The 24,470-nt window shown below is 35.4% G+C and overlaps 1 protein-coding gene across 1 annotated transcript; it reads left to right on the top strand.

The window, feature by feature from the left end:
* The first annotated feature begins 1,987 nt into the window (after nucleotides 1-1,987).
* f8 (coagulation factor VIII, procoagulant component) lies at nucleotides 1,988-22,917 on the top strand. The gene is made up of 25 exons (XM_065274580.2): nucleotides 1,988-2,244; nucleotides 3,853-3,950; nucleotides 4,054-4,176; nucleotides 5,173-5,385; nucleotides 5,466-5,639; nucleotides 5,808-6,032; nucleotides 6,160-6,406; nucleotides 9,461-9,638; nucleotides 9,715-9,802; nucleotides 11,252-11,466; nucleotides 11,543-11,693; nucleotides 11,779-11,988; nucleotides 12,243-13,350; nucleotides 14,453-14,618; nucleotides 14,696-14,938; nucleotides 15,137-15,365; nucleotides 16,282-16,464; nucleotides 16,642-16,758; nucleotides 16,837-16,908; nucleotides 17,228-17,313; nucleotides 17,646-17,807; nucleotides 18,895-19,039; nucleotides 21,230-21,378; nucleotides 21,803-21,985; nucleotides 22,356-22,917. Exons 1-25 carry the CDS (start codon nucleotides 2,096-2,098, stop codon nucleotides 22,509-22,511), a joined length of 5,070 nt encoding a protein of 1,689 aa, XP_065130652.2. The 5' UTR covers nucleotides 1,988-2,095; the 3' UTR covers nucleotides 22,512-22,917.
* Nucleotides 22,918-24,470: the final 1,553 nt, after the last annotated feature.

Below are 24,470 nucleotides of genomic sequence, written 5' to 3' on the forward strand. Positions count from 1 at the left end.
CAACAACACAGTGGCAAATAATTATAATTCATATTTTATTTGTTTTTTCAGACAGCCTTTCCATTAATTAAATTTTCAGGGCTTAAGTCTTATAATCAACGTTATGTTTACACTTTTCTTTGAGGTAAGAAAAACTGCTGAAATTAAAATTTTATATGACATTTTAACACATGAACATCTGTATTTAATGTATTTATTATACACTAGAGGGCAGCATTACCAATCCATTTATCTGCTAACCACCCAACAATGCCCTGAAGTTTCTTCTCATTTCATGAGAACAAAAAGAAAACAAATAGCTGTCCTGAAATCAGATTATAATGAGATTGATTCCAATGGTAATAAAAAATTTTTACCCTTGTTTTTTTAGGTTGACTTATTTTCTTTCAAATGCTAATACTTATTAGCTAACGATATAGTTGTAGAGTGTTAGGGCATGTATTTTATAGAAGCTTGTTTCCGCCTTGCTTTAAAAAAAAATAAAAATCTCATTGTTTTTATTTGTCAGAATTGTGACATTATATCTCAAAATTGTGACTTTAAATCTCAGAATTCTGACTTTTTTCCTTGTGATAAACATCCACTGGATGCCAGCATCTGACCGCAGAACCTTAACCACGCAACGTGATGAATCTTGAGTGACAGTGAGAAATGACGTCAGAATTATAAAATATATGGCACATAAGTACAAGAATTGCAATGGAAACAAACGGAAATAAATAAAGTCGCAATTGTGAAAAATAAAGTTGCAATTGTGAGAAATAAAGTCGCAATTGTGAGAAATAATGTTGCAAATGTGATAAATAATGTTGCAATTCTGAAGACATAAAGTCGCAATTGTGAGAAATAATGTTGCAAATGTGATAAAGTTTCAGTTCTGAGATATAAAGTCCCAATTGTGAGAAATAAGTCGCAATTGTGAGAAATAATGTTGCAAATGTGATAAAGTTTCAATTCTGAGATATAAAGTCCCAATTGTGAGAAATTAGTCGCAATTGTGAGAAATAATGTCGCAAATGTGATAAAGTTTCAATTCTGAGATATAAAGTCCCAATTGTGGGAAATAAAGTCGCAATTGTGAGAAATAATGTCGCAAATGTGATAAATAAAGTTGCAACTGAGAAATAAAGTCCCAATTGTGAGAAATCAAATTACAATTGTGAGAAATAAAGTCACAATTCTAAAGATTTAAAGTATCAATTGTGAGAAATAAAGTCGCAAATGTGATAAAGTTGCAATTCTGAATATATAAAGTCGCAATTGTGAGAAATAAAGATCCAATTCTGAGATATAAAGTTGCAATTGTAAGAAATCAAATCGCAATTTTGAGAAATAAAGTCACATTTCTGAAGATATAAAGTCGCAATTGTGAGAAATAAAATCACAATTGTAAGAAATAATGTGGCAAATGTGATAAAGTTGCAATTCTGGAGATAAAAAGTTGCAATGGTGAGAAATAAAGTCACAATTGTAAGAAATAATGTTGCAAATGTGATAAAGTTGCAATTCTGAGATATAAAGTCCCAATTGTGAGAAATAAAGTCGCAATTGTGAGAAATAAAGTCGCAATTGTAAGAAATAATGTTGCAAATTTGATAAAGTTGCAATTCTGAAGATATAAAGTCACAATTGTGAGAAATAAAGTTGCAATTGTGAGAAATAATGTTGCAATTCTGAGATATCAAGTCACAATTGAGAAATAAAGTCAAATTCTGATGATATAAAGTCACAATTGTGAGATTAAAAGTCATAATTATCTTTAATTATTTTTTAAAACATGGCGGAAACAAGCTTCCATATGTATTAACAATGTTGTCTATATGTGTCATTATTCTCATGTTTACTTGTTTTCATTATGTCTCTACTGTCTGTTTATACATAAGTAGTACAGACAGATATTACTAACACCTACTGTGTGTCTTCTTTTTTCCTCTACCCTTTTCAATGACTCAATCACCACTCTCTCTCTCCCCCCCCCCGTCTGTCCCTCTCGCTCTCTCCTTCTCGCTCCTCCCCAGTCACTTTTGCATTTATATGTACCCTAACAGCATCTCAGCATCATATTCACCAGGTTGTAACTCACTTAAGTCCAGTGATGAAGATTCTGCTGTTCTTCTTCGTTCTCGCAGTGTGTCTGAACTCTTGCTGTGTCCTGACGAAGACTCTGGAGTTCTTCATCGCAGCTCTGGAGACTAAGTGGGAATATGTGTTTACCGACACCATAGATCCGACTGCAAATCAAAGGTATCATCAGATAACATTGTTAAAGTCAATTTATTTTGTCAGTTAATTTCTATGCATTACAAATCATTAATAGAATAATTGATGTAAATATTTTTCAGTACTAAAGATTTGTAAACATTATAATATGTCTTGTATCTTGACTACAGGGGGTTTCAAGAGATAAAATTGTAATTGATGTTTTACATTATGAATCCTGTTGATGCTGACCGACTGGGTTTAAATTTTGTTACATGATGTTCTGAGATCAAAATAACAGCACAGGTGTTTCGATGTGGTGTGTTTTCAGACAAACAAATCATTGGGTTTGTGACCATCAAACATCATCAGTTTATCGGGATGAAAAGAAAAACTGATTACAGGGAATGTTTGATCTCTTCATTAGTTGACATGGACTTAATCCAGTAGCACTCAAAAGACTTTGAGGACCGTCCAAACTTCAATTAAAATCTCATAATGCTTGAGTTAATCAGAGCGTAACAAATGTAAAAAAAACCTTTGCAATTAGAGTACAGAGTACAGTAAATGTTTTATTGAACAAAAGCCTATTTTACCTTTTTCTATGAAAGTTTAAATGTGTCATCACATTTAACTTTGATGTCAGCAAACATGATTTGATTTGATACTACGATAACAGTTTATACACATTTGATAACCAAAGATACAAATTTTTTGTAAGCATGTGCAATGCAATTAAGTTTAAAAAATCTTGTTTCACGGACAGGGCTTATAGTCCCAGACTGAAATGCATATTTGATCTGCCTTAATAAAAAATAAAAAAACACCTTGTACTGACATATCTTGACATATAGTAGTGACATACATTGTTTTGTCTTAAGATGCACACCAGCAACGTTTCTGTAAGGTTTGTTTGTAAAAACTACTTTAATATCGTAATATAACTAAGGCTTGATCCTGAATTAAACCCTGTCCGGGAAACCACCCCATAGCAACTTTATATTAATGATTATAAGATGACACAGCTGCCCATAAATAGTATTTCATAAATTAACCAATTTCCAGCAAGCAATAGCCGTCATTTCACCGCCTACGTTAACTAGAGCTGATATAGTCCATAACCCACTTAGCATATTTTTTTTGTGGTGAAAGCTTTTTGCCAAAACTTGTGATTTTCCATCCTATAAGCAAAGTCAACAATGATTACAAGGGGTTTGCTAGTCCTACAGACTAAAAAAATTTAAGAGCTGTCCAAACTGAAAACAACTTGCACTGACATATCTAAATATACATACCCTTTGTTTTGCCTCAAAATGCACACAAGTAATATTTTTAGTAAAGCATGTTTGTTAAAACTAGTTATATTTCCTAATTAAACTAAGGTCTGGCCCTGGCTTAAGCTAATCCATATTCGGGAAACCACTCCTATGTGTTAAATTGTGATAAAATAAACGAAACATGTTAAAGATAACACAAAATGTGTTGTTCCACTAACAACACAGAGATGTGTTAAATAAGTGTTGTTTTTAACACGTTCGTGTAACAAAGAAAGCGCAATCACACTTCTGATGTTCTGATATCCTGTCTGGTAAAAATGAAAACGGCAAATGCCAAATGAGTGTTTATTCATTATTATTATTGTTCATTATACAGGAAATTTTCGTCCGGTGTTCAGAAATACATCAAGGCTGTATATATAGAATACACTGATTCCACCTTTACGGAAATAAAGTCAAAACCTCCATGGGCTGGTGAGTATGACTTCAATGATACTTTATGCCATTTTTCTTATGATGTGCTAGGAATTTGTCTTTAGACATGACATTATTTGCACTTGTTTTGTGATGTCTGTAGGTATTCAGGGTCCAACCATCAAAACAACAGTGAACGACAGAGTGGTGATCCACTTCAAAAACTTTGCAACCCATTCCTTCAGTATTTCCCCAATCGGCATTCCATACTGGAAACAATCTGAAGGTGCATTTCTACATTTATTTTTTTATAGGACATTTTTATAGAAAAAATACACTGTCACAAGTGAAAAGTTGGATCAACTTAAAAAATTACTTCAATTGGTAACACCTAAAAAAATGTTTTTTCAACCAAATTCTTTTTAACTTTTCACAGTGTATGATATTTTGTGTCCTGTAACATCTTGTGATCCTTGACAATGAGTACCAAATAATTAAAAGAATTAAAAATACGACCATTTGAAAAAGCAGACAGACTGCGACTGCAAAAAATGACTTTCTTACTTAGTATTTTTGTCTTGTTTTTAGCAAAAATATCAAAAAAGTATTAAATATAAAATTTAAGCGAATTTGTGCTTAAAACAAGCAAAAAAAAAATCTGCCAATGGAATAAGAAAAATTTTCTTGATACACTGCAAAAAATTATTTTCAAGAAATAAATTTGTTAGTATTTTTGTCTTGTTTTCAGTAAAAATATCTAAAAATTCTTAAATTAAGATGCTTTTTCTTGATGAGCAAAATGACCCAAGAAAATAAGTCTAGTTTTTAGATCAAAAATATCAAATTTAAGTGATTTTGTGCATAAAACCAGCAAAAAAATCTGCCAATGGGGTAAGCAAATTTTTCTTGAATTTAGTGTTTAAGAAAATGTTCAAGATTTTTTTGCTTACCCCATTGGCAGATTTTTTGCTTGTTTTATGTACAAAATAACTTCAATTTTATATTTTTGGTCTAAACACTAGACTTATTTTCTTGGGTTGTTTGGTTTATCAAGAAAAAGTTTTTTTGATATTTTTGCTGAAAACAAGACAAAAATACTAAGTAAGAAAGTAATTTTTTGCAGTGCATGTGTATAGTAATTCTGGGGCTGCCAATGGAAATTAAAAGTAATACCCAGATATACAGCAATATCCTGAGATGTTAAATTTTCAACACCATGTGGTTTTTAAACCTCATCGCGTGTAAATTTCACCTGCAACATCCTTCTGCATTTCAACACCAGGCGCAGGGTACGAGGACTTGACTTCTGTGAAGGAGAGAGAGGACGATGCAGTGCCTCCCGGTGGTTACTACAAGTACGTATGGGACATTTCCCCCAGCAGCGGGCCAGCAGCATCCGACCCCGACTGTCTCACGTACATATACTCATCACAGGTGGACATCGTACGAGACTTCAACAGTGGACTCATCGGTGCCATGCTGATCTGCAAAACAGGTGTGAATCTTTTCCGTCCAATCTGAATTTAACTACGCAATTTACAAGTAAAGGATCTGACTGCACTGTGTGTCTTTCAGGTGTCCTGAATGAGGAGAGACAGCAGACGGTTCCAGCATTTGTTCTCCTGTTTGCTGTCTTTGATGAAAGTAAGAGCTGGTATCCGGAGGTGGGCCGAACGGACAAACTGAGAAAAACGTCTAGCCGGAATCAGTTTCACACTATCAACGGATACGTCAACTCAACCCTGCCAGGTGTGATTAGCAGCTTTTAAACATCTCATAAACTCCTTGTCTGTGTCATATTTTATTCCAACATCTAATGTCGCAATGAATTGATGCTCCTAAAATAGACCTCATTTCTTTCTGTTGATTTTTGACTTCTTAATAAGATAAGATTTGTTGAATTTTGTGTTTCATCAGGTCTAAGTGTGTGCCAGAAGAGCCCTCTGGTGTCCTGGCATCTCATCGGTCTCGGCTCCACACCAGATATCCACAGCATTAAGTTTCAAGGTCACACCCTAAAGGTGTTTGACCATAAGCGGGTGACGGTGGAAATGACCCCGATGACTTTCACTACAGCCCTAATGAAACCATCCACCACCGGACGATTTCTCATCTCTTGTGAGATCCACTCTCATCAGACAGGTGAGGATCTTCCTCGACAACCCATTCATGGTTTTATATCGGAAGTGAATTTTACTGAAATATATGAAAATGTATTGTAATGGTGAGACATTGTAATACTGATTGTCCTGTTTCTATTTCTTTTCAGCTGGCATGAATGCCTTCTTCACTGTTGATAACTGTCCTGAACCGGTGCAGCTCCCGAGCCCAGACAGACGAAATGTCAAACTTTTAGATGAGGATGAAAATGATGAAGATAACATGTTCTCTACCATCGAATTCAATCCAAGAGGACCAATGATACGCTCCGGCGCCAGACGCAAACCTAAAATCTGGGTTTATTACATCGCTGCTGAGGAAATAGACTGGGATTACTCATCGTACAGCGATGGCCGGTGAGACTGATTCAGACCAATGTTTCCCCAGCAGAAAATGTTATTTCTTACATTACGGATATTATTATTCATTACTATTACACTTTGTCTCAGATGATGCTATAAAGGAGAAAACAGAGACAACCACTTACTCATCTTTTATCTTGAGCTTATCTTGAGTCAGTGTGTTATTTTGATATTATCTTGCAAGAGTTTAAGCTAAAATTAATACATTGGTTGGTTTTGCGGTTTACATCTTTTAGAAAAACTTTGTCGTGACTGCAGGGTTTTTGTATGTTTATGTGTAATAAAGTCTTAAAGAATAAAGAAATAATATACTTTTCTAAAGCTAGTAGTCTAACACAATGATTTCAAATGATCATTTGTGTGATTCATTTGAATGAATGAAACATGTAATTCATTGATGACTAAATTTAGACTGGGCCGAATAACTGCTTTGGAAATATAATATAGTAGGGTGACCATACGTGCCATTTTCCACGGACACGTCCTGGTCAGGATTTCGGGTGTGTCCTTCGGAAGCCGCATTTGTTGACCGTATACGTCATCGAGGTTTAATATTTAAGGTTATGCAACCGTTACATTTCAAGGTAAGAATAAATGTACAATGATTTTATGTATTAAGATAAATACATTTTCATTTTATAATGTTTTTTACTGGAATGTGAGAACCTCGATGACAAATGGGACTTACAGAGGACACACCCAAAATCCTGACCAGGATGTGTTCGGGAAAAATAGCACGTATGGTCACCCTATAATATAGGTCTATTTTAAAGGGATAGTTCACGCAAATATTTTTTTATAATTTACTCACCCTAAAGTTGTTCCAAACTTGTATACATTTCTTTGTTCTGCTGATTATTTTGAAACTTTCTTTGCAACCAAACAGATCTGGGGCACCATTGACTTCCATAGAAGAAAAATGCATACTATGGAAGTGAATGGTGCCCCAGATCTGTATGGTTATTTACATTTAGCAAAATATCTGCATTTGTGTTCATCAAAGCAAAGACATTTGTGCAGGTTAAGAACAACGTGAGGGTGGAAATTAGGGCTGGAACGACGCGTCGACGTAGTCGATTACGTCGATTACGTAATTACGTCGATTTGCCGGAAATGCGTCGATGCGTCGCACTGTTTACATTTTAAAATGAAGGCGGCTTCAGCTCCGACCGGGTGATACAAGTGTTAGACCAAACATACAGAACGCGATCAAAAGTGTGGGAATACTTTAAGCAGAGACCAAATAAAACACATACTGTGTAAAACTGAAATGGCATACCACAGCAGCGCAACACCTGTGTATGATCATCTTAAAAGAAAACCTGGGGCTCTCCGACCTCAAAATGACGAGACGTCAGCGTAAGAATTTGAACTATTAAAGTAAGTTTTTATACAACAATAGAATCAATGCATATTGTGCTTAATACAGCTGCGTTTACATCTTCGTTTAATACGAGCTGCGAGACGCCTGACAGACGCGACATTGCATCGCTTTCTGGGCAGTATGTTGAAACAGTAAATAAAGAGCAGGACATGTTTTTATATTAAGAAGTTATGAAATAATAAGTTAATGTCACATTGAGAACTGATAGGCATGTGCCCGCGTGCACTGAAAGCCAGCTGGCAGTGCGGAGTTCCCAATGAACGTCTTTTTTGTGAATATGTGCGCAGATATTACAGAAGCTCGTCTTGTAAGGTATTCCTGACATGCGTTTATTTAAAGTAACAGCAGCGTAAACGCTGTTTATAAAATATTAGAAGATCATACTAACTGAACTTGTTTTTTACCCGGAACTTAAGAAAAGTTAAATGTTAAAGTTAAATGAGAATGCAGTACTACTAATAGTAATAATATTAACAGTAATAATATAACCATTACATTTTATATAAGGGTTCATGAATCACAATGAACTTATTTTTACTTCAGTCTGAACTAATGCTGAGTTAATAATCATAAACTAATGTTTAAAATATGAATATATGCCTATTTTATTGTTTAAGGTGAATAATGCCTCTTTTAAAGTGGCACTGCCACTTTATTTTTCATGTTGAAAATTTTGGTTTGTGTGTTTGTTTAATTAAGAAAATGCTTAAATAAAATGTTGGCGTTAATGGCAGATGTTACATTTATTATTTGTTGGGGAATTATATGTATAAAAAAATCATTAGACTATTCGATTAATCGAAAAAATAATCGAGAGATTAATCGGTTGAAAAAATAGTCGATAGTTGCAGCTCTAGTGGAAATGATGACAGAATAAAGTTTTTGGTGAACAATCACTTTAAAGGGATAGTTCACCTAAAAATTAAAATTTTGTCATACTTTTCTGACTCTCATGTTGTTTCAAACCTGTATAAATTTCTTTGTTCTGATGAACACATAGAAAGATATTTTGAGAAATGTTTGTAACAAAACTGTTCGTGGACCCCATTTACTTCCATAGTATTCTTTTTTTCTACTATGAAAGTGAATGAGGCCCACGAATGGTTTGGTAACAAACATTTCTTAAAATTGAATGCTTTTGTGTTCATCAGAACAATGAAATTTATGCAGGTTTGTAACAACATGGGAGTGAGTAAATGATGACAGAATTTTAATTTTTGGTGAACTATCCCTTTAAGTTATTTACAGTATGTAGACTCTCAAAAGAAAATGTACACAACTGTCAGTGGGGCTGTCACCCTTTCACCTTTTCACCCTAAAAAGTGCAAATTCCAACCTTAAGATACATGTTGGTATCAAATGTATACACATCTGTACCTAAAACAGTACTGTTTTAAAGGGTACTGTCCCAGTTACAGCTTACATCTGAGAGTAAAAATAGTATATAGTTTATCTGAGACTATTAGTCAGTTAGCCTGATAGATGACACGTGTGATATTAAAACAGACAAGATAACTGACATTAAAATGGGACAAAAAAATGATAAAGCAGTAAAATATACATGATGTATTTGCAATAATACCATAAAATGTAAATTAGCATCAAGAATGCAGACCATTATAAGATTTCAGACCATTATATATTAGTCTTGTGTGATTTTTCAGGGCTTCATCATCCTCATCCTCATCTGAGTGGTTCAGAAAGGGTCCTCAGCGTTTAGGTGGGGTGTATAAGAAGGTGGCGTATGTGGAGTACACAGACAAGACGTTCACTGTGAAGAAGACCACCGGCAAAAAGCTAATGGGTCCAGAGCTCAGAGGAGAAGTGGGAAATACATTTCAGGTATGAACCGTCCAAACAAGACAAATAGACTGTTAAGCGCACGCATATATTACTGAAATTTACTCTTCTCCATCAGATTGTTTTTAAAAATATGGCCAGTCAACCATTCAACATTTATCCAAATGGCCTGACCAACATTCAGCCCGTGAAGAAAACAGAAAAAGGTAATCAAAAACTTTAGAACTTTAATTTTAAACTTCAGGTAAGAATATTTTTTCTTGAATTAAGTAAGAAAATCTAAACTGATTTGATATAGTACAAATTCACTGAAATTTGATATTTTTGGTCTAAAAATTAGACATATTTTCTAATTTTCTCATTTTGCTCATAAAGAAAATGCATCTTGATTTTAAAATATATACTGTAGATATAGTAGGGGAGAGCAGGGCACAACACTTTTTTGTTTTGGCTCAATCATTCAAAAAATATTTGAGTTGATGAATTATATTTTTACACAAGCAACACACACATTTCTGCCACAAATGACCATTTGAAGTTTGAATCTAGTACTTACCATTCTTGAACAATTACACAAAACGTGACAGAAGTGCAAACGTTACAACTTACCCCATAGGTGGGGTTAATTGTAACAGACAGGGGGTTAGTTGTAACACTTTCTAATAAATAAAGTTTGCAGGAAATATATTTTAATACTATTTTGTTTATATACTTGAAGTGGACAAGTATACACACTGTATTCATGCCTCCAGCCCTTTTCTAACAATAGTTCAATTTTAAATGGATAAAAATGTCTAAATATGTGAGAAAAACTAGCAAAATTATGACAAATAATTGTTTATATGTGACCCAGTCTGTAATAACCATACTATAGTTTCAAAAATCTAATTCTGAGATAATAAGCATCAAAGTCGGTCATTCATTTCATTATGATTTTAATCTTTGACGTGACCTTATTCAATCAATATTAAAGATATGAACAAAAATTAATTTGACACACAATTTTTGATAAGACAGGCAGATTTATTTTGTTGGCAGCCAGCAATCATTTGTGTGTAGCCTATTTAAAACAACGGCAAAAATTACGCTACGTTAGCGGTTTGCATATCATAAGTGCTGAGGGGTTAATGTAACACAGCGTTACAATTTACCCCGCTGGGTCATAATATTTTCAAGCCCACCAAAAAATTTGCCAAGACCTGAACACATATTTCAAAACGATGCTATGTTTTAGTCAACAACACACTGATTAATATGACATAGCATTGGATTTGGTATCTTACACACCCAACTAAGAAACTGAAAAATTTTTTTTTTTGAAAATTTACTTACATACCACCAAACACTCGTTTATCAATAACTCTCTGAAAAAACATTATACATTTCCAATAATTTGCGGGAGATTGTCTTTTGGCAGCGTGAAAAAAATACCAGAAAATCAAAACGCTCAACCTTGTGCAACAATGTAAACAGTGCATGTTACAACTAACCCCGCATTAGTTTTTACCCCGTGCACCCCTACTTAAAAACAAGACAAAAATAATAAGAAAGAAAGTAATTTTTTGCAGTTTCAATACTATCTCTCTGTGAAGATTATCCCAGCCTTTGTTGAATGTCACAAATAAACCCGTAATGTTTCTTTTTATGGATGTAAGACAATCAGGTGGATCTTCGCTCTTTGGCTGTACCACCGGGTGAGATAATGATGTACCTCTGGAAGCTGACTGCAGAAGATGGGCCAACAGAAGCTGACCCTCGATGCCTTACCCGCTTATACCAAAGTACAGTGGACCCGGTTCGCGATGTGGCATCCGGTCTCGTAGGACCTCTGATCATCTGCAAATATCAATCATTGAAGAGAGGCCGAGCGGTGAGAGAAGAGGGAAACAGTAAGAAATAAATGAACTGATGATATCTAACACTCAACGCTTTTAATCTGTCAACAGGTACATTCGGATAAAGTAAGAAAACTGCTGTTTGCGGTGTTTGATGAAAACAAAAGCTGGTTCTTTGAAGAGAACCTTAAGAAGAACAGTGAAGATCCTCAGAAGATCAACCGCAGCGATCCGAATTTCTACAATTCAAATGTCATGCACAGTGAGTGCTGTTTTGAATCTCTGGGTTAAAGCATAGATATATCTGCGGTTGTTTATTGATTCCTTTGTTTTTCGTCCCATGTCAGCTGTGAATGGTTTCATGTTCAACCACCTTCAGTTAAGTATGTGTGTTGGTGATGTCATACTCTGGCACGTCGCAAGCGTAGGGGTGCAGAACGACTTCCTGTCCATCTACTTCACCGGCAACACGTTTGAGAAGGATAAAACGTACGGAACGGTTCTCACGCTCTTCCCGATGACAGGAGACACAGTGATCACTGAAGTGGAGATGCTAGGTACAGGTCAACACGTTGAACTAATGCGGTTAATTATGCAAGCATCTCTTTGCATTCTCCTAATCCCTAAACTTAAATATATAACATTTTGGTGTGTAAAACCGACAAAACAGACAGTTTTTCCCAACCGACCACACTAAACAGCAAACAATGTCTTCGGACAGAGTCACCCATGCTTTTATACATTTGTTTCTTTTGGCATTTTTGAAGAATAGTCTGGGCTAGGATCATCAAATATGTTTTTGTACTTGCAGGCGAATGGGAAGTCAGTGCGTTTGACCCGTTTCTAAAGGACAGAGGCATGAGCGTTCGATACTCTGTTACTAACTGTGAAAAAGTTCTCCCCATGACCGATAACGAGGACTACGAAGAGGAATACATGGATTACAACGCAAATAACTTTCAGCTTCCACGCGGCATATTGGATAGGGACCGCACTATCGCAATTCGAGTGTGCAGAAACAGAACTGCAACGGATTCGGCAGGCGGCAGGGAAAACGTCAGCCGAACTTTGGACAATGAGAGACAAAACAGAAACCCGGTGTGTGAGATAAGATATATTTCAATAAAGAGGGAAAAAGATAGGAATTCTTTATCGCAGGGCGGTATCCCGCAGGATGTTCTGGAAGAACTGGACAGAGAGATGGATGGGAATTCTGTAGAACGTCAGAAGAGGTCCCACCTTGATTCTGGGTTATACAGGAGAAGGCCAGAGTTAGCGAACAAGATTCCCGAAAGTGATCTTACATACAATAGCACAGAACATATGGACTCTGAGGAAATGACAGATGAACGCCAAAATTTGAACATAACAAACATAGTGTCAGATAATGCAAAAACATCCCACGGTTTGGGTGAAGATAAACCCAGTGAAACCAATGATGTGTTAAGAAAAATATTTCTGAAAGACAAAAACCGTCAGGAGGGGAAGCTGACTGATTCAAAAGCGAGAGCTCGAAGGGAGATGTTGAGCGTCACCAAAGACAATATAAACCACGTAGAGGTAAAAGTCGATAAAGTTCAAAGTGACAACGAAGTGCTGGACGATTACGGAAGTTCCGCTCAGATAACGGACAAGATGGAGGAAAGTTTGAATCCTGTTGGCTATAATTACAAAGACCCAAATAAGTTTCTGGAACGCACATCAAATTCCTCAGAAAATCAGACGCATGGAGAGAAATCATTGGCAAATGACTACGATGACTATATGAATGAAGGAAGCGTTTCAAGTATGGATCACAAATATGATAACAACTTTGACATCAGGTCCACAGGGTCGAAATTCAGAAGTTACTACATTGCCGCAGAGGAAATCATGTGGGATTATGGGATTAACCAGCCGGCACAGGTCATCAAACAACGGTAAAAATGGCGACAAAATGTGCCACATTGCCTCATTAAAAGTCTATAAAAATTCTTGACAACTATAAGAATTTTAAGAAGAATACGATGATGGCCAGCAGCCAGATCAGCCTGGAAATTCATGCTGGTCTATGATGGTTTTCAGAGTACATTTATGGGTGATTTCCACGAAATCCAGATTAAGAAAGTGTCAAGCATCAGAATTTTTAAAAAGCCCTTGAAGACATTTTTTTGCACATATAAGATTAAGGTTTGAACTTAATATAACCATTATTTTAAAGGATTTAAAAAATATTTTCAATAGGCTTATTTATTTTTTTTAGATTATTATTAATTAAAAATTATCATTACCGCAACATGATATTACATTAAATATATGCATTTACAAACACATGTTTCGGTAATGAGAACTAAAAAGTTGTCTAGGTACTATGACAAACAAAATTTTAACTTTTATCTGGAGAGAAAAAATAAGAACTGCTTACCTGGTGGCCATCTTGAGTGTCACAGTCAATTATGTCCCTTCCAACATTTTTTTTTTTTTGATGTTAGTTCCTTGAGGGCTTAAATATTGATTGAAAATTGTTGCGGAGGCTGAGAAAATTTTCTTGGACACATTTATATTCCTTATTATTGTCTCTACATTTACCAGTGATCACAAAAATACCACATGTTTCTTTACTGTAAATGTTTATAGTATAACATGCACTGAAGCTTTTTATTTTTTAGATTTTTTTATTATAAATATTTTTATGTCAAAAAACCCAAATCCAGTCATGGACACATTGCGGAAAAGAAAATTTCTCCTTAAATGTGGAAAAACAACAAAATTGGTTTGTATGATGTCATTTGAAATCATGTGCAAAATAGTACATGAAGAGATGTTTGTAACTGTATGCTTCTTATTTTAATACTCTTACTTTGCATTTACATTTTTATCAAAATCTTTCATGACACCTCATTAGTCTAATTTCGCGAGAATCACGCTTATGCTATTCAATCTATACATTTTTATATCAGTATGTGTGTTCCCTATCTGCGCCAATAACCCAATCAACAGATTGTTGTGCTTGCACTGAATATTTGGTTTGTCCACATGCAGGGAGATGAAGAGAGGATTGAAGAAATACTTTCCATCCTACAAAAAAGTGATATTTAGAGCCTATCAGGATAAAGATTTCAATAAACCAATCAAACGAGGAGAAATGGATGAGCACCTCGGCATTCTGGGTCCTGTGCTGAAGGCTGAGATCAATGATTTTCTTACCGTAAGTTCCTGTAAAGTGGATTTATTAATTGAATAAAATCAAACTCCCACACTAATTTCATCGGCTCGTTCCACTAGGTGGTTTTTAAGAACAAGGCAACCAAGCCGTACTCCTTTCATCTGCACGGCGTGTATGATAAGACCCAGCGGAGTTTTGGTCCTGGAATGAGTCAAGATGGGTTCAAGGCTGGGGAGGTACCAGGTGATCCCGTCCCTCCAGGAGAGCAGCGGGTGTACAGCTGGAGAATTTCGAAACGACAAGGTCCTTCAGCTTCAGAGTTTGACTGCAAGGCTGGGGCTTACTATTCCAATGCCAACATGGTAAACAGATGACAATTTTAAGAAGTCTTATTTTACAGAAAATCAAACTCTTAATTTATTTATATGATGCTTTTGCTAAAGCAGCTGTACACAATCACACATTTTAATATAATATCCAAATATAAACCTCGACAACACAGATTGACATAGTACAGTATTAAGGAGGCGGGTTTTTATTATAACTTTTTCATGCACCAGGAGAAGGACATCAACTCTGGTCTGATCGGCCCAATGCTGATATGTCGTTCCGGTACACTACATCCAGATTTCCGGCTTCAGCCGGGGGTGACCGATTTCTTTCTCCTCTTCACGACCTTTGATGAAAGGAAAAGTTGGTACCTCGACGACAACATCAAAAAGTACTGTGCTCCACCCTGCCAGGCTAGACAAGACGATCCATGGTTTCAGATCACCAACAGGTTTGCAGGTACGTTACTTTATGATGTTATTTTTAATGTTTAATAACACACCTGACTTAAAATTTACAAATGATTAAACCAAATAGTTTGTTGGTGACATTTAAACGTTTTGTCTTATCTACCGAAAGTAAACAGGCTTTTCTCACACTGCAAAAAATGATATTTTTGTCTGGTTTTCAGTAAAAATATCTTAATATTCTTAAATTGTTGATGAGCAAAACGACCCAAGAAAATAAGTAGTTTTTAGACCAAAAATATCAAATTAAAAAAAATTATTTTGTGCATAAAACAAGCATAAAAATCTGCCAATGGGGTAAGCAAAAAAAAACTTGAACATTTTAAACACTAAATTCAAGAAAAATTCAAGACAAATTTACTTAAATTGTCTAGTTTTTGTCTGAAAACTAGACTTATTTTCTTAGGTCATTTTCCTCATTAAGAAAATTAATCTTGATTTAAAAAAAATTATATTTCTACTGAAAAATTCTTAGTATTTTTGTCTTGTATTCAGTAAAAATATCTAAAAAATTAAAAATTAAGATGCTTTTTCTTGATGAGCAAAACGACTCAAGAAAATAAGTCTGGTTTTTAGACCAAAAATTTAAGCGATTTTGTGCATAAAACATTTAAAAAATATTTTCTTAAACACTAAATTCAAGAAAAAATCAAGAAAAATTTGCTTACCCCATTGCCAGATTTGTTTGCTTGCTTTATGCACAAAATCACTTAAATTTGATATTTTTGGTCTAAAAACTAGACTTATTTTCTTGGGTCATTTTGCTAATCCAGAAAAAGCATATCAGATATTTTTTACTGAAAACAAGACAAAAATACTAAGATTTTTTTTCTTGAAAATATTTTTTTGCAGTGTAACAACCTGCTGCCTATACTTTATCTCTTACATACTTCCCTTTTTTCACATAGCTATTAACGGCTATGTGTCAGAGACTCTTCCTGGCCTGCTAGTTGAACAGTATCAGACGGCTCGCTGGCATCTCCTCAATGTCGGGACTGGAGGAGAATTTCACGCCGTACACTTTCACGGCCTGCCGTTCAGTGTTGGAAAAAACCAGGAACACCGCATGGGAATTTTCAACCTCTTTCCAGGTAAAATACGCACCCGGTCACATGTTTCACAGTTGAAACACCAGCACTGATTTGAAGATATATTCACATATTACAGCATTCATCTGTCCTCCAGCATTATGCATTGATATGGAACAGCTTTCACACATTGCCCACTTTCTCCATTTCAATACCTCATTTCCCACAATTCTCCATTAGGTGTGTTTGGAACCGTGGAGACGAGGCCGGCCATCGTGGGCACCTGGTTGATCGAATGCACCATTGGAGAACATCAGATGGCAGGCATGAGAGCCAAATTATTGGTTTACAACCCACGTAAGTACTTTCTTGATGCAATGTTTCTGGTTTGTGTCAGAATCACTGGAAAACTGAAATGATGATTTTGTCTAACAGGATGTATTCAGCCATTAGGAATGCAGTCCGGATGGATTCATAATGACCAAATAACAGCATCTGATTACTACGGTAAGGCCAACCAAATGCAACGTGAATACTAGGGCTGCCTAATGATTAGTCGACTTGTGACTATTCTTTTGCAGAATAAAAGTTTTTGTTTACATAATTATTATACACAGTACATCAACATATATGCATAATTTTAAGGAAAAAATATTGATATAATAAATATGTAAATATTAAACATGCAAAACGGCTTGACACCCTAGCAACCATATAGAATACCTAACATCCTAGTTGTGACTTTTGCATGAGTGAACATGAAACATGTAGGATCCTTTGTAAAATATTAAAATACAGAAATAGTAAAATCACACTTATCTTTAAGGTGACTGGAAGCCTGATTTAGCCCGACTGGGGTTAACTGGATCTATTAATGCCTGGATGGGCACCAAAAAAGATTCATGGCTCCAGGTAAAATAAATCTCTGTTGTTTGTCGAGATAACATGCTGTGTTGTGGTTCATTTTTGAAGAATTGTTATAAATGTTGACCTAGTTCTGGACCTGAATGTCTTATCTGCATTGTACGGTTAAAAATAACCCAATATAAAACCTTTAATTTATGTGTTGTTCATTTCTCACAATAGTGATTCGTTGCACACTATGTGATCACAATATTCCTTTTACTGTCGGCAAGATAAAGTGAGACTCGCCCTACCAGTTTTTGGTGCTGTAAATAGTATTGTAGAGTCATTTTTTATCCATATAACAGCTAATAGTGTTTATCTCTGTGTGTGTGCGTCAGGTGGATCTGTTAAGGCCGATGCTTCTTCATGGTCTTAAGACACAGGGTGCAAAGACCTCAATGGGTCTGAGCGAGGCGTTCACCATTTATTATACCATTAGTTACAGCACAGACCAAGAGACCTGGATCACCTACATAGGAAACAGCACCAAGTCACCTTATGTCAGTAATAATCATCTGATTTTTAATTAACTTAAAAACAGAAAAGAGTTATAATTTGTTTGCACATGACTTACAGAAACTTGTCAATGTTAATGTGTCATGCATGTCACTGCTTAAAGGATTAGTCAATTTTCTTAAAAAAAAAAAACAAGATAATTTACTCACCACCATGTCATCCAAAATGTTGATGTCTTTATTTGTTCAGTCGAGAAGAAATTATGTTTTTTGAGGAAAACTTTCTAGGATTTTCTCATTTTAATGGACCCCAACACCTAACTGTTTTAATGCAGTTCACGATTGCAGTTTTAAAGGACTCTAAATGATCCCAAACGAGGCATAAGGGTCTTATCTAGCGAAACGATTGTCATTTTTGGCAAGAAAAATAAAAACGCACTTTTAAACCACAACTTCTATTCTTCTGGCTGTTTGAGGAGCCATCGCAACCTCACGTAATTGCGTAATGACATGGAAAGGTCACGTGTTGCATTTATGAAATGCACATTTGCGGACCATTTTAAACAATAAACTGACAAAAAGACATTTATTAGTATCATTCCACATACAACAACATCGGAACGGTCCTCTTTCTCCACACTTGTAAACACTGGGGCGAAGTTTCGCATATGTCAACTGTGACCTCTTGACGTGATGACGTATTACGTGAGGTTGCGCTGGCGCGTCACACGACCGGAGGAAGACGAGATTGTGGTTTAAAAGTGCATTTTTTTTTCTTGCCAAAAATGACAATCGTTTCGCTAGATAAGACCCTTATGCCTCGTTTGGGATCGTTTAGAGTCCTTTGAAACTGCAATTTTAAACTGCTTTAAAACTGTTACGTGTTGGGGTCCATTAAAATGAGAAAAATCTTTGAATGTTTTCCTCGAAAAACATAATTTCTTCTTGACTGAACAAAGAAAGACATAAACATTTTGGATGACATGGTGGTGAGTAAATTATCTGGATTTTTTTAAGAAAATGGACTAATTCTTTAACTATATTATTTGTTCATTACCTGTCATGTGGTCACACATTCAGACTGCATTAAATTTTTTATCTCTGAATAATGTTCTTGTTTTTGTGTCATCAGTCCTTCAATGGAAACATGGACGGTTCTAGAATAAAAGAGAATTTGTTTTCTCCACCGATCGTGGGTCGATACGTCAGGATTCACCCGCAGACTTTTCAGAAACAGCCCACCCTGAGGATAGAGCTGCTGGGTTGTGACCTCAATAGTGAGTAAAAAGAAACACAAAGACAGATTTACTGTATGTGAAAAGGCACGGTGACATCAAAGAGACATCTGATGACAATGAAGAGAAAAAATAAACAATTTGACTCTCAAAATAAGGATTTTGTAATAGTTTTTCCTATGGAAAGATGTTGATGCAATGCAAAAAAAGATTTTCAAGAAAAAAATTAAATTAAGATGCTTTTTCTTGATGACCAAAACGACCCAAGAAAATAAGTCTAGTTTTTAGACCAAAAATATCAAATTTAAGTGATTTTGTGCATAAAACAAGCAAAAAAATCTGCCAATGGGGTAAACAAAAAAATCTTGAACATTTTTCTTAAACACTAAATTCAAGAAAAATGTGCTTACCCAATTGGCAGATTTTTTGCTTGTTTTATGCACAACATCACTTAAATTTGATATTTTTGGTTTAAAAACTAGACTTATTTTCTCGGTCAATTTGCTCGTCAAGACAAACCATCTTAATTTAAATTTTTTTAAATATTTTTACTGAAATCATTTTTTGCAGTGTGGTGTTTGCAAACAGTACACATCTGTGTTGTCTTTGTGCAGTAGTTTTACTAGTATACGAGTGATGCAATTTGGATGCTTTTGTTTACTCAAGAACATCAACTTGCTGTAACTTCTTAGGAATTACATGAGAAGATGATTCACTTCCGACTTTCATTCATGCTTCACTGCAAAAAAATCCCTTTCTTACTTAGTATTTTTGTCTTGTTTTCAGTACAAATTCTAATAGCCGTCTATTAAAGGGACCCTCCACTTTTTCGAAAATATGCTCCTTTTTCCACCTCCCCTAGAGTTAAACATTTGATTTCTACCGTTTCGGAATCCATTCAGCTGATTTCGGGGTCTGGCGGTACCACTTTTAGCATAGCTTAGCACAAATCATTGAATCTGATTAGACCATTAGCATCGCGCTAAAAATGAAAGAGTTTCGATATTTTTCCTATTTAAAACTTGACTCTTCTGTAGTTACACTTTGTACTAAAACCGACAAAAAATTAAAAGTTGTGATTTTCTAGGCAGATATGGCTAGGAACTATACTCTCATTCTGGCGTAATAAACAAGGCTTTGCTGCCGTATCATGGCTGCAGGAGGCGCAACGATTTTACGCAGTGCCAGAAAATAGTCCCCTGCTATTGAAAGTTACTAGGGGACTATTTTCGGCTGCTGTGTAATATCATTGCGCCCAGTGTTGGGAAAGTTCACTTTCTACATGAACTAGTTCAGTTCACAGATTTTAAAATGAACTAATTCAGTTCATAGTTCATATTTCAAAATTTTGAACTAGTTCACAGTTCCAAAAATGAACTAATTTATAGTTCTTTTTCCCCATATTATTATTTTTTTTAATTATTGCCATTATAGCCCATAAAACCACAGACAGCAATTATTTTTTTAACACTGAAGCTAAATGCGTCAGATTTCATCTTCATATCCAACTTTAAATCCCTATCTAACCAGTGTTTACATTAACTTTCACTATCTTTTAAGTTTTGTATTTGATTGCACATACCTTGAAAAGCTAGCCGGGTGCTTCAAGGGGGTTTTCCGGGCGAGAAGCGGTGCGAGGCATCGCGTGTAGGACAACTCGCACGTGCACGTTAAATAGCGTGAGGTTAGTCAGAGTCTATCAAGATCCAGAATATGTGTTAGCAGCCTATGTTAATCCTTTACCGTTTAGGACAAATATGATGTTATTTAATATTAAACTATGTGAGCAGCGTCCAGTGCGTTACCTCCATGCTGCTCTTTGTTTTGATGACGCATGCAGCCATGAAACGCGGGTGTTGCCAGATTGGGTTTTTTTTCCGCTATACATTAAGGCCTGTTTACGGTGTGTTTTAGTCGGGTTTTCGCCTGGAAGACTCTATAGAAATCTGGGACCCTATTGAAAGACGTTAAACTGAAAGAGCGTGTCGTTCACAAGCCCCAGAATGAACGAGTTCACAGTAACGTTCATCAGCCAGTAATACAGTACGTTCAGTTCACGTTCGTCCAAAATATGAACGAGTTCATGAACTTTCGTTCAATTGACTCGTTCAGGCACAACACTGATTGCGCCTCTTGCAGCCATGTTAGCCCAGCAAGTCCTTGATTATTACGCCAGAATTTGAGTCCCTTTAAAAACTGGTAAGCATGAACATGTTTTCGTGTGTTTTTTAGGTTGTTTCATGCCATTAGGAATGCAACGGCAGTTGATTCCCAGCAGCAGTATCACAGCCTCATCGTTCCTGAACAAGTGGCTACTTTCCTGGAGTCCTGATCTCGCTCGGCTCAATCAAGAAGGTCGTGCAAATGCGTGGAGACCTAAGGTACACTGCCAGTCTATCTATCATCTCTCTCTTCACTGCTTCATCTGTTGATCCATCCAAAGTGATTTTCTTCATTCATCCAATCACTGTATGTTTTCCTGGAGACCGTGGAGCTTGTCTTCTTTGCGTGTGTGTTTAATACTTCCTCCGGCAGTTTTTATGTCTGTGTGATAAGACAATGTTATTAAATGTACTTATCAATCTCTTCATTTAATCTGTCGGTAAGTCGAGTTATGAAAGAATTAGACCACAGTTCCTCTTCACATGAATTTCTTTTCTACATTATGGTTCTGCAATCACTTCTTGCATGTTGTTTGTGTAGATTCTTGCAGAAATCTTGAAGGGTATTGTGAAAATTCACTGAAAATTATTCAGAGCAGCAACGAAAACAACTATGAATCTGATTATCTCTGTCTTTCTCTAGACTAATAATCCTCATGAGTGGCTACAGGTGGACTTTAGTTCAATGAGAAGAGTGATAGGTGTAGTAACACAGGGGGCTCGAGCTATGCTAAAACATTTGATGGTCACTGAATTTACAGTCTCCTGTAGCAATGATGGTCGAAGCTGGACCAGCGTGAAGGAGCAGCTCACAAACCAAGATAAGGTGTGTGTTTGTCTGTGCACGTTATGGTTTAAATGTGCCAAAGAATGCATTGAAACGATATGTTAAATTGTTCTCTGATATCTACATAGAATGTATTTTGCTTTATTAAGTGCAAACATTATCCAGAAACATTTTTACATATCCATTTCAACCCTAGGATTTGCCCTAGATGGTGTATTATTACCTTATTTGAAAAGGTCATGGATAATAATATTGAGCTCTGCTCTGATTGGCTGTTTCTCAGAGCAGCTCCTGTTGTGAATACTTTTCACTATTGATAGCACAAAGCTCAGTATTTCGTAATATGCATCAATTTAAGAATGAACTTCATGTTATCTTTACATTGATGTTGATATGCTCTCTGATCCAGATCTTTGAAGGAAACAGTGAATATGATGAGGAGATGCTGAACTACTTTGATCCTCCACTCTTTACACGCTTTATACGCATTCACCCTAAAGGCTGGATCAGTGAAATCGCCCTCCGGGTGGAGTTTCTGGGCTGTGATACACAAACATCACTTTAAGATACAAAGAGATGCACGCGAAGGAGACTGGAGGTGAAAGAGACAACAGACGCTTTTATCCACATAAATCCTCGCTGTCTGCTGTCAGAATGCAGCACTACCTTTAATTCTGGCTAAAACATGGCGTCTTATATCTGCACACATAAGCAATATACAGTCTACTACTTTATGTGTTTCTCATGAATTGCTGTAACTTATAAAAAAATTACTGTCAACAACAGTACACCCGTTGTCTGCTTCTGAAACATTATTCTGGTGAGTTGATCTACCCACCCATATCATTTTTTGGTAATCTGTTTGTATATACTGGCCTGAGATGACTACTGAATTTGCCATATGCTGTACTTTTGTATTTTGTACTGTGAAACAGAAGTGAAATTTGTGTTTTATAAAATATTTAAATCAGTCTGATTGTGGAGAAATATTTTACTTCCCTTTTTTACAATTTGTAGTTTCCTTCCTTTTTTAGTATATTTTTTTTTAATTAAACTTTATTATTTCTGCTTCTTCGTCCTTGACAAAAAATGCAAATGTATATACACAGTACACTCCATATGGCAAAAAATATAAAAAAAATTTAAACATAATTTTAAATATATTTCAAAATAAACAGAAAAAGGCCAAAAAATATATTTACTGAAATAAATATATTTACTCTAAATGTTTAGAAAAAATTTATTTTCACCAATATATTTTTTGGCCATTTTTTTAAATCAATATATTTATTGATAATTATTTATAATTTATTTAAAATGATTCATTTACATAAACAGTAAACATAAAAGGTTTGAAAAAAATTAAATTAAATAGATTTTCAACTGCAAAAAATATGCTTATAATTTTATATTTTATTATATTTATACATTTTATACTTAAATTGTATACATTTTATATAAACTTTAAATTTTGGCCAGGAATTTTTTTTGTATGGGTTGAAAAAAAATAAATAATAATTTTTGCCGCTAAAATACATTTTGAAATGTTTGTTAATATGTTATGGTTAAAACTAAATATATTTTCAAATTCAAAAATATATTTAATTAAGCTTTACTTTCTACAAAATCACATACATTTCACATATATTTAAAACATATTTTTGGCCAAATTAATTTTTTCTGCCATATGGGACTTTTTTTTGTGTCACTGTCATTAAAAAATGTGTCAAATGAATAACTCACAGGCGGGTACGGACTTATGTAATGTGGCTTACCATAAATGGTTAGATGTTTACTTTTTGAGGTCACGCCTGAAGTCTACACGAAGAGAAACCTGGACGGACTCTGAGAACAGCAGAACGAGTCCCAGGCTCCTGATGAAGAGGCCAGCAGGAATTAGATAACATTTCCATGTTGTGGCCAAGATAAAAATGGAGCGTACTATCAGTTCCTGTTTGTCAGGAAGAGGTCATGGCGATGTGTTTAGCTTGGAGAGAATAAAGGTCTAACTATGAAAGCAAAATGTTGGACCTATTGTGCCATCTGTTATCTCATCAAAGACAAACATTGTTAATGATTCATGAGGAAAGAAAAAACCTCACGAGGAACATAAAAACACTTAGCATTCAAGATGATTGTTATTATTATTATATAATGCTGTACAATTGTTACAGACGATCATGTTATTGAAACTCTCATATCAAAAAATCATTTTGAAATTTAAAACGAATGTGGTGTTATTAAATTAAATTATGTTTTATTAACAAGGTTCGGGAGGAGCACGATACAGACATCCTACCTACCTCAGTCCTGAGATTGTTTTCAGATATCCCTCCACCACCCCAACTCGCCACTCTAATCTGTTCTATCCCAGTTTGGGATGGGGGAGTTCTCCGGGTTCGGGCCATACCCCGGATTTGGAGTTCGAGCTTCTCTCCGGATCCTGAGCCCTCCCCCAGGGCAGCACGCCAAAATATGCTTACTTTCCCAATCAGATTAGATGTAAGGGCGAACTCGTGAAACT

This window comes from Paramisgurnus dabryanus, chromosome 16 (genome assembly GCF_030506205.2).
Source record: "Paramisgurnus dabryanus chromosome 16, PD_genome_1.1, whole genome shotgun sequence".
NCBI lineage: Eukaryota > Metazoa > Chordata > Actinopteri > Cypriniformes > Cobitidae > Paramisgurnus > Paramisgurnus dabryanus.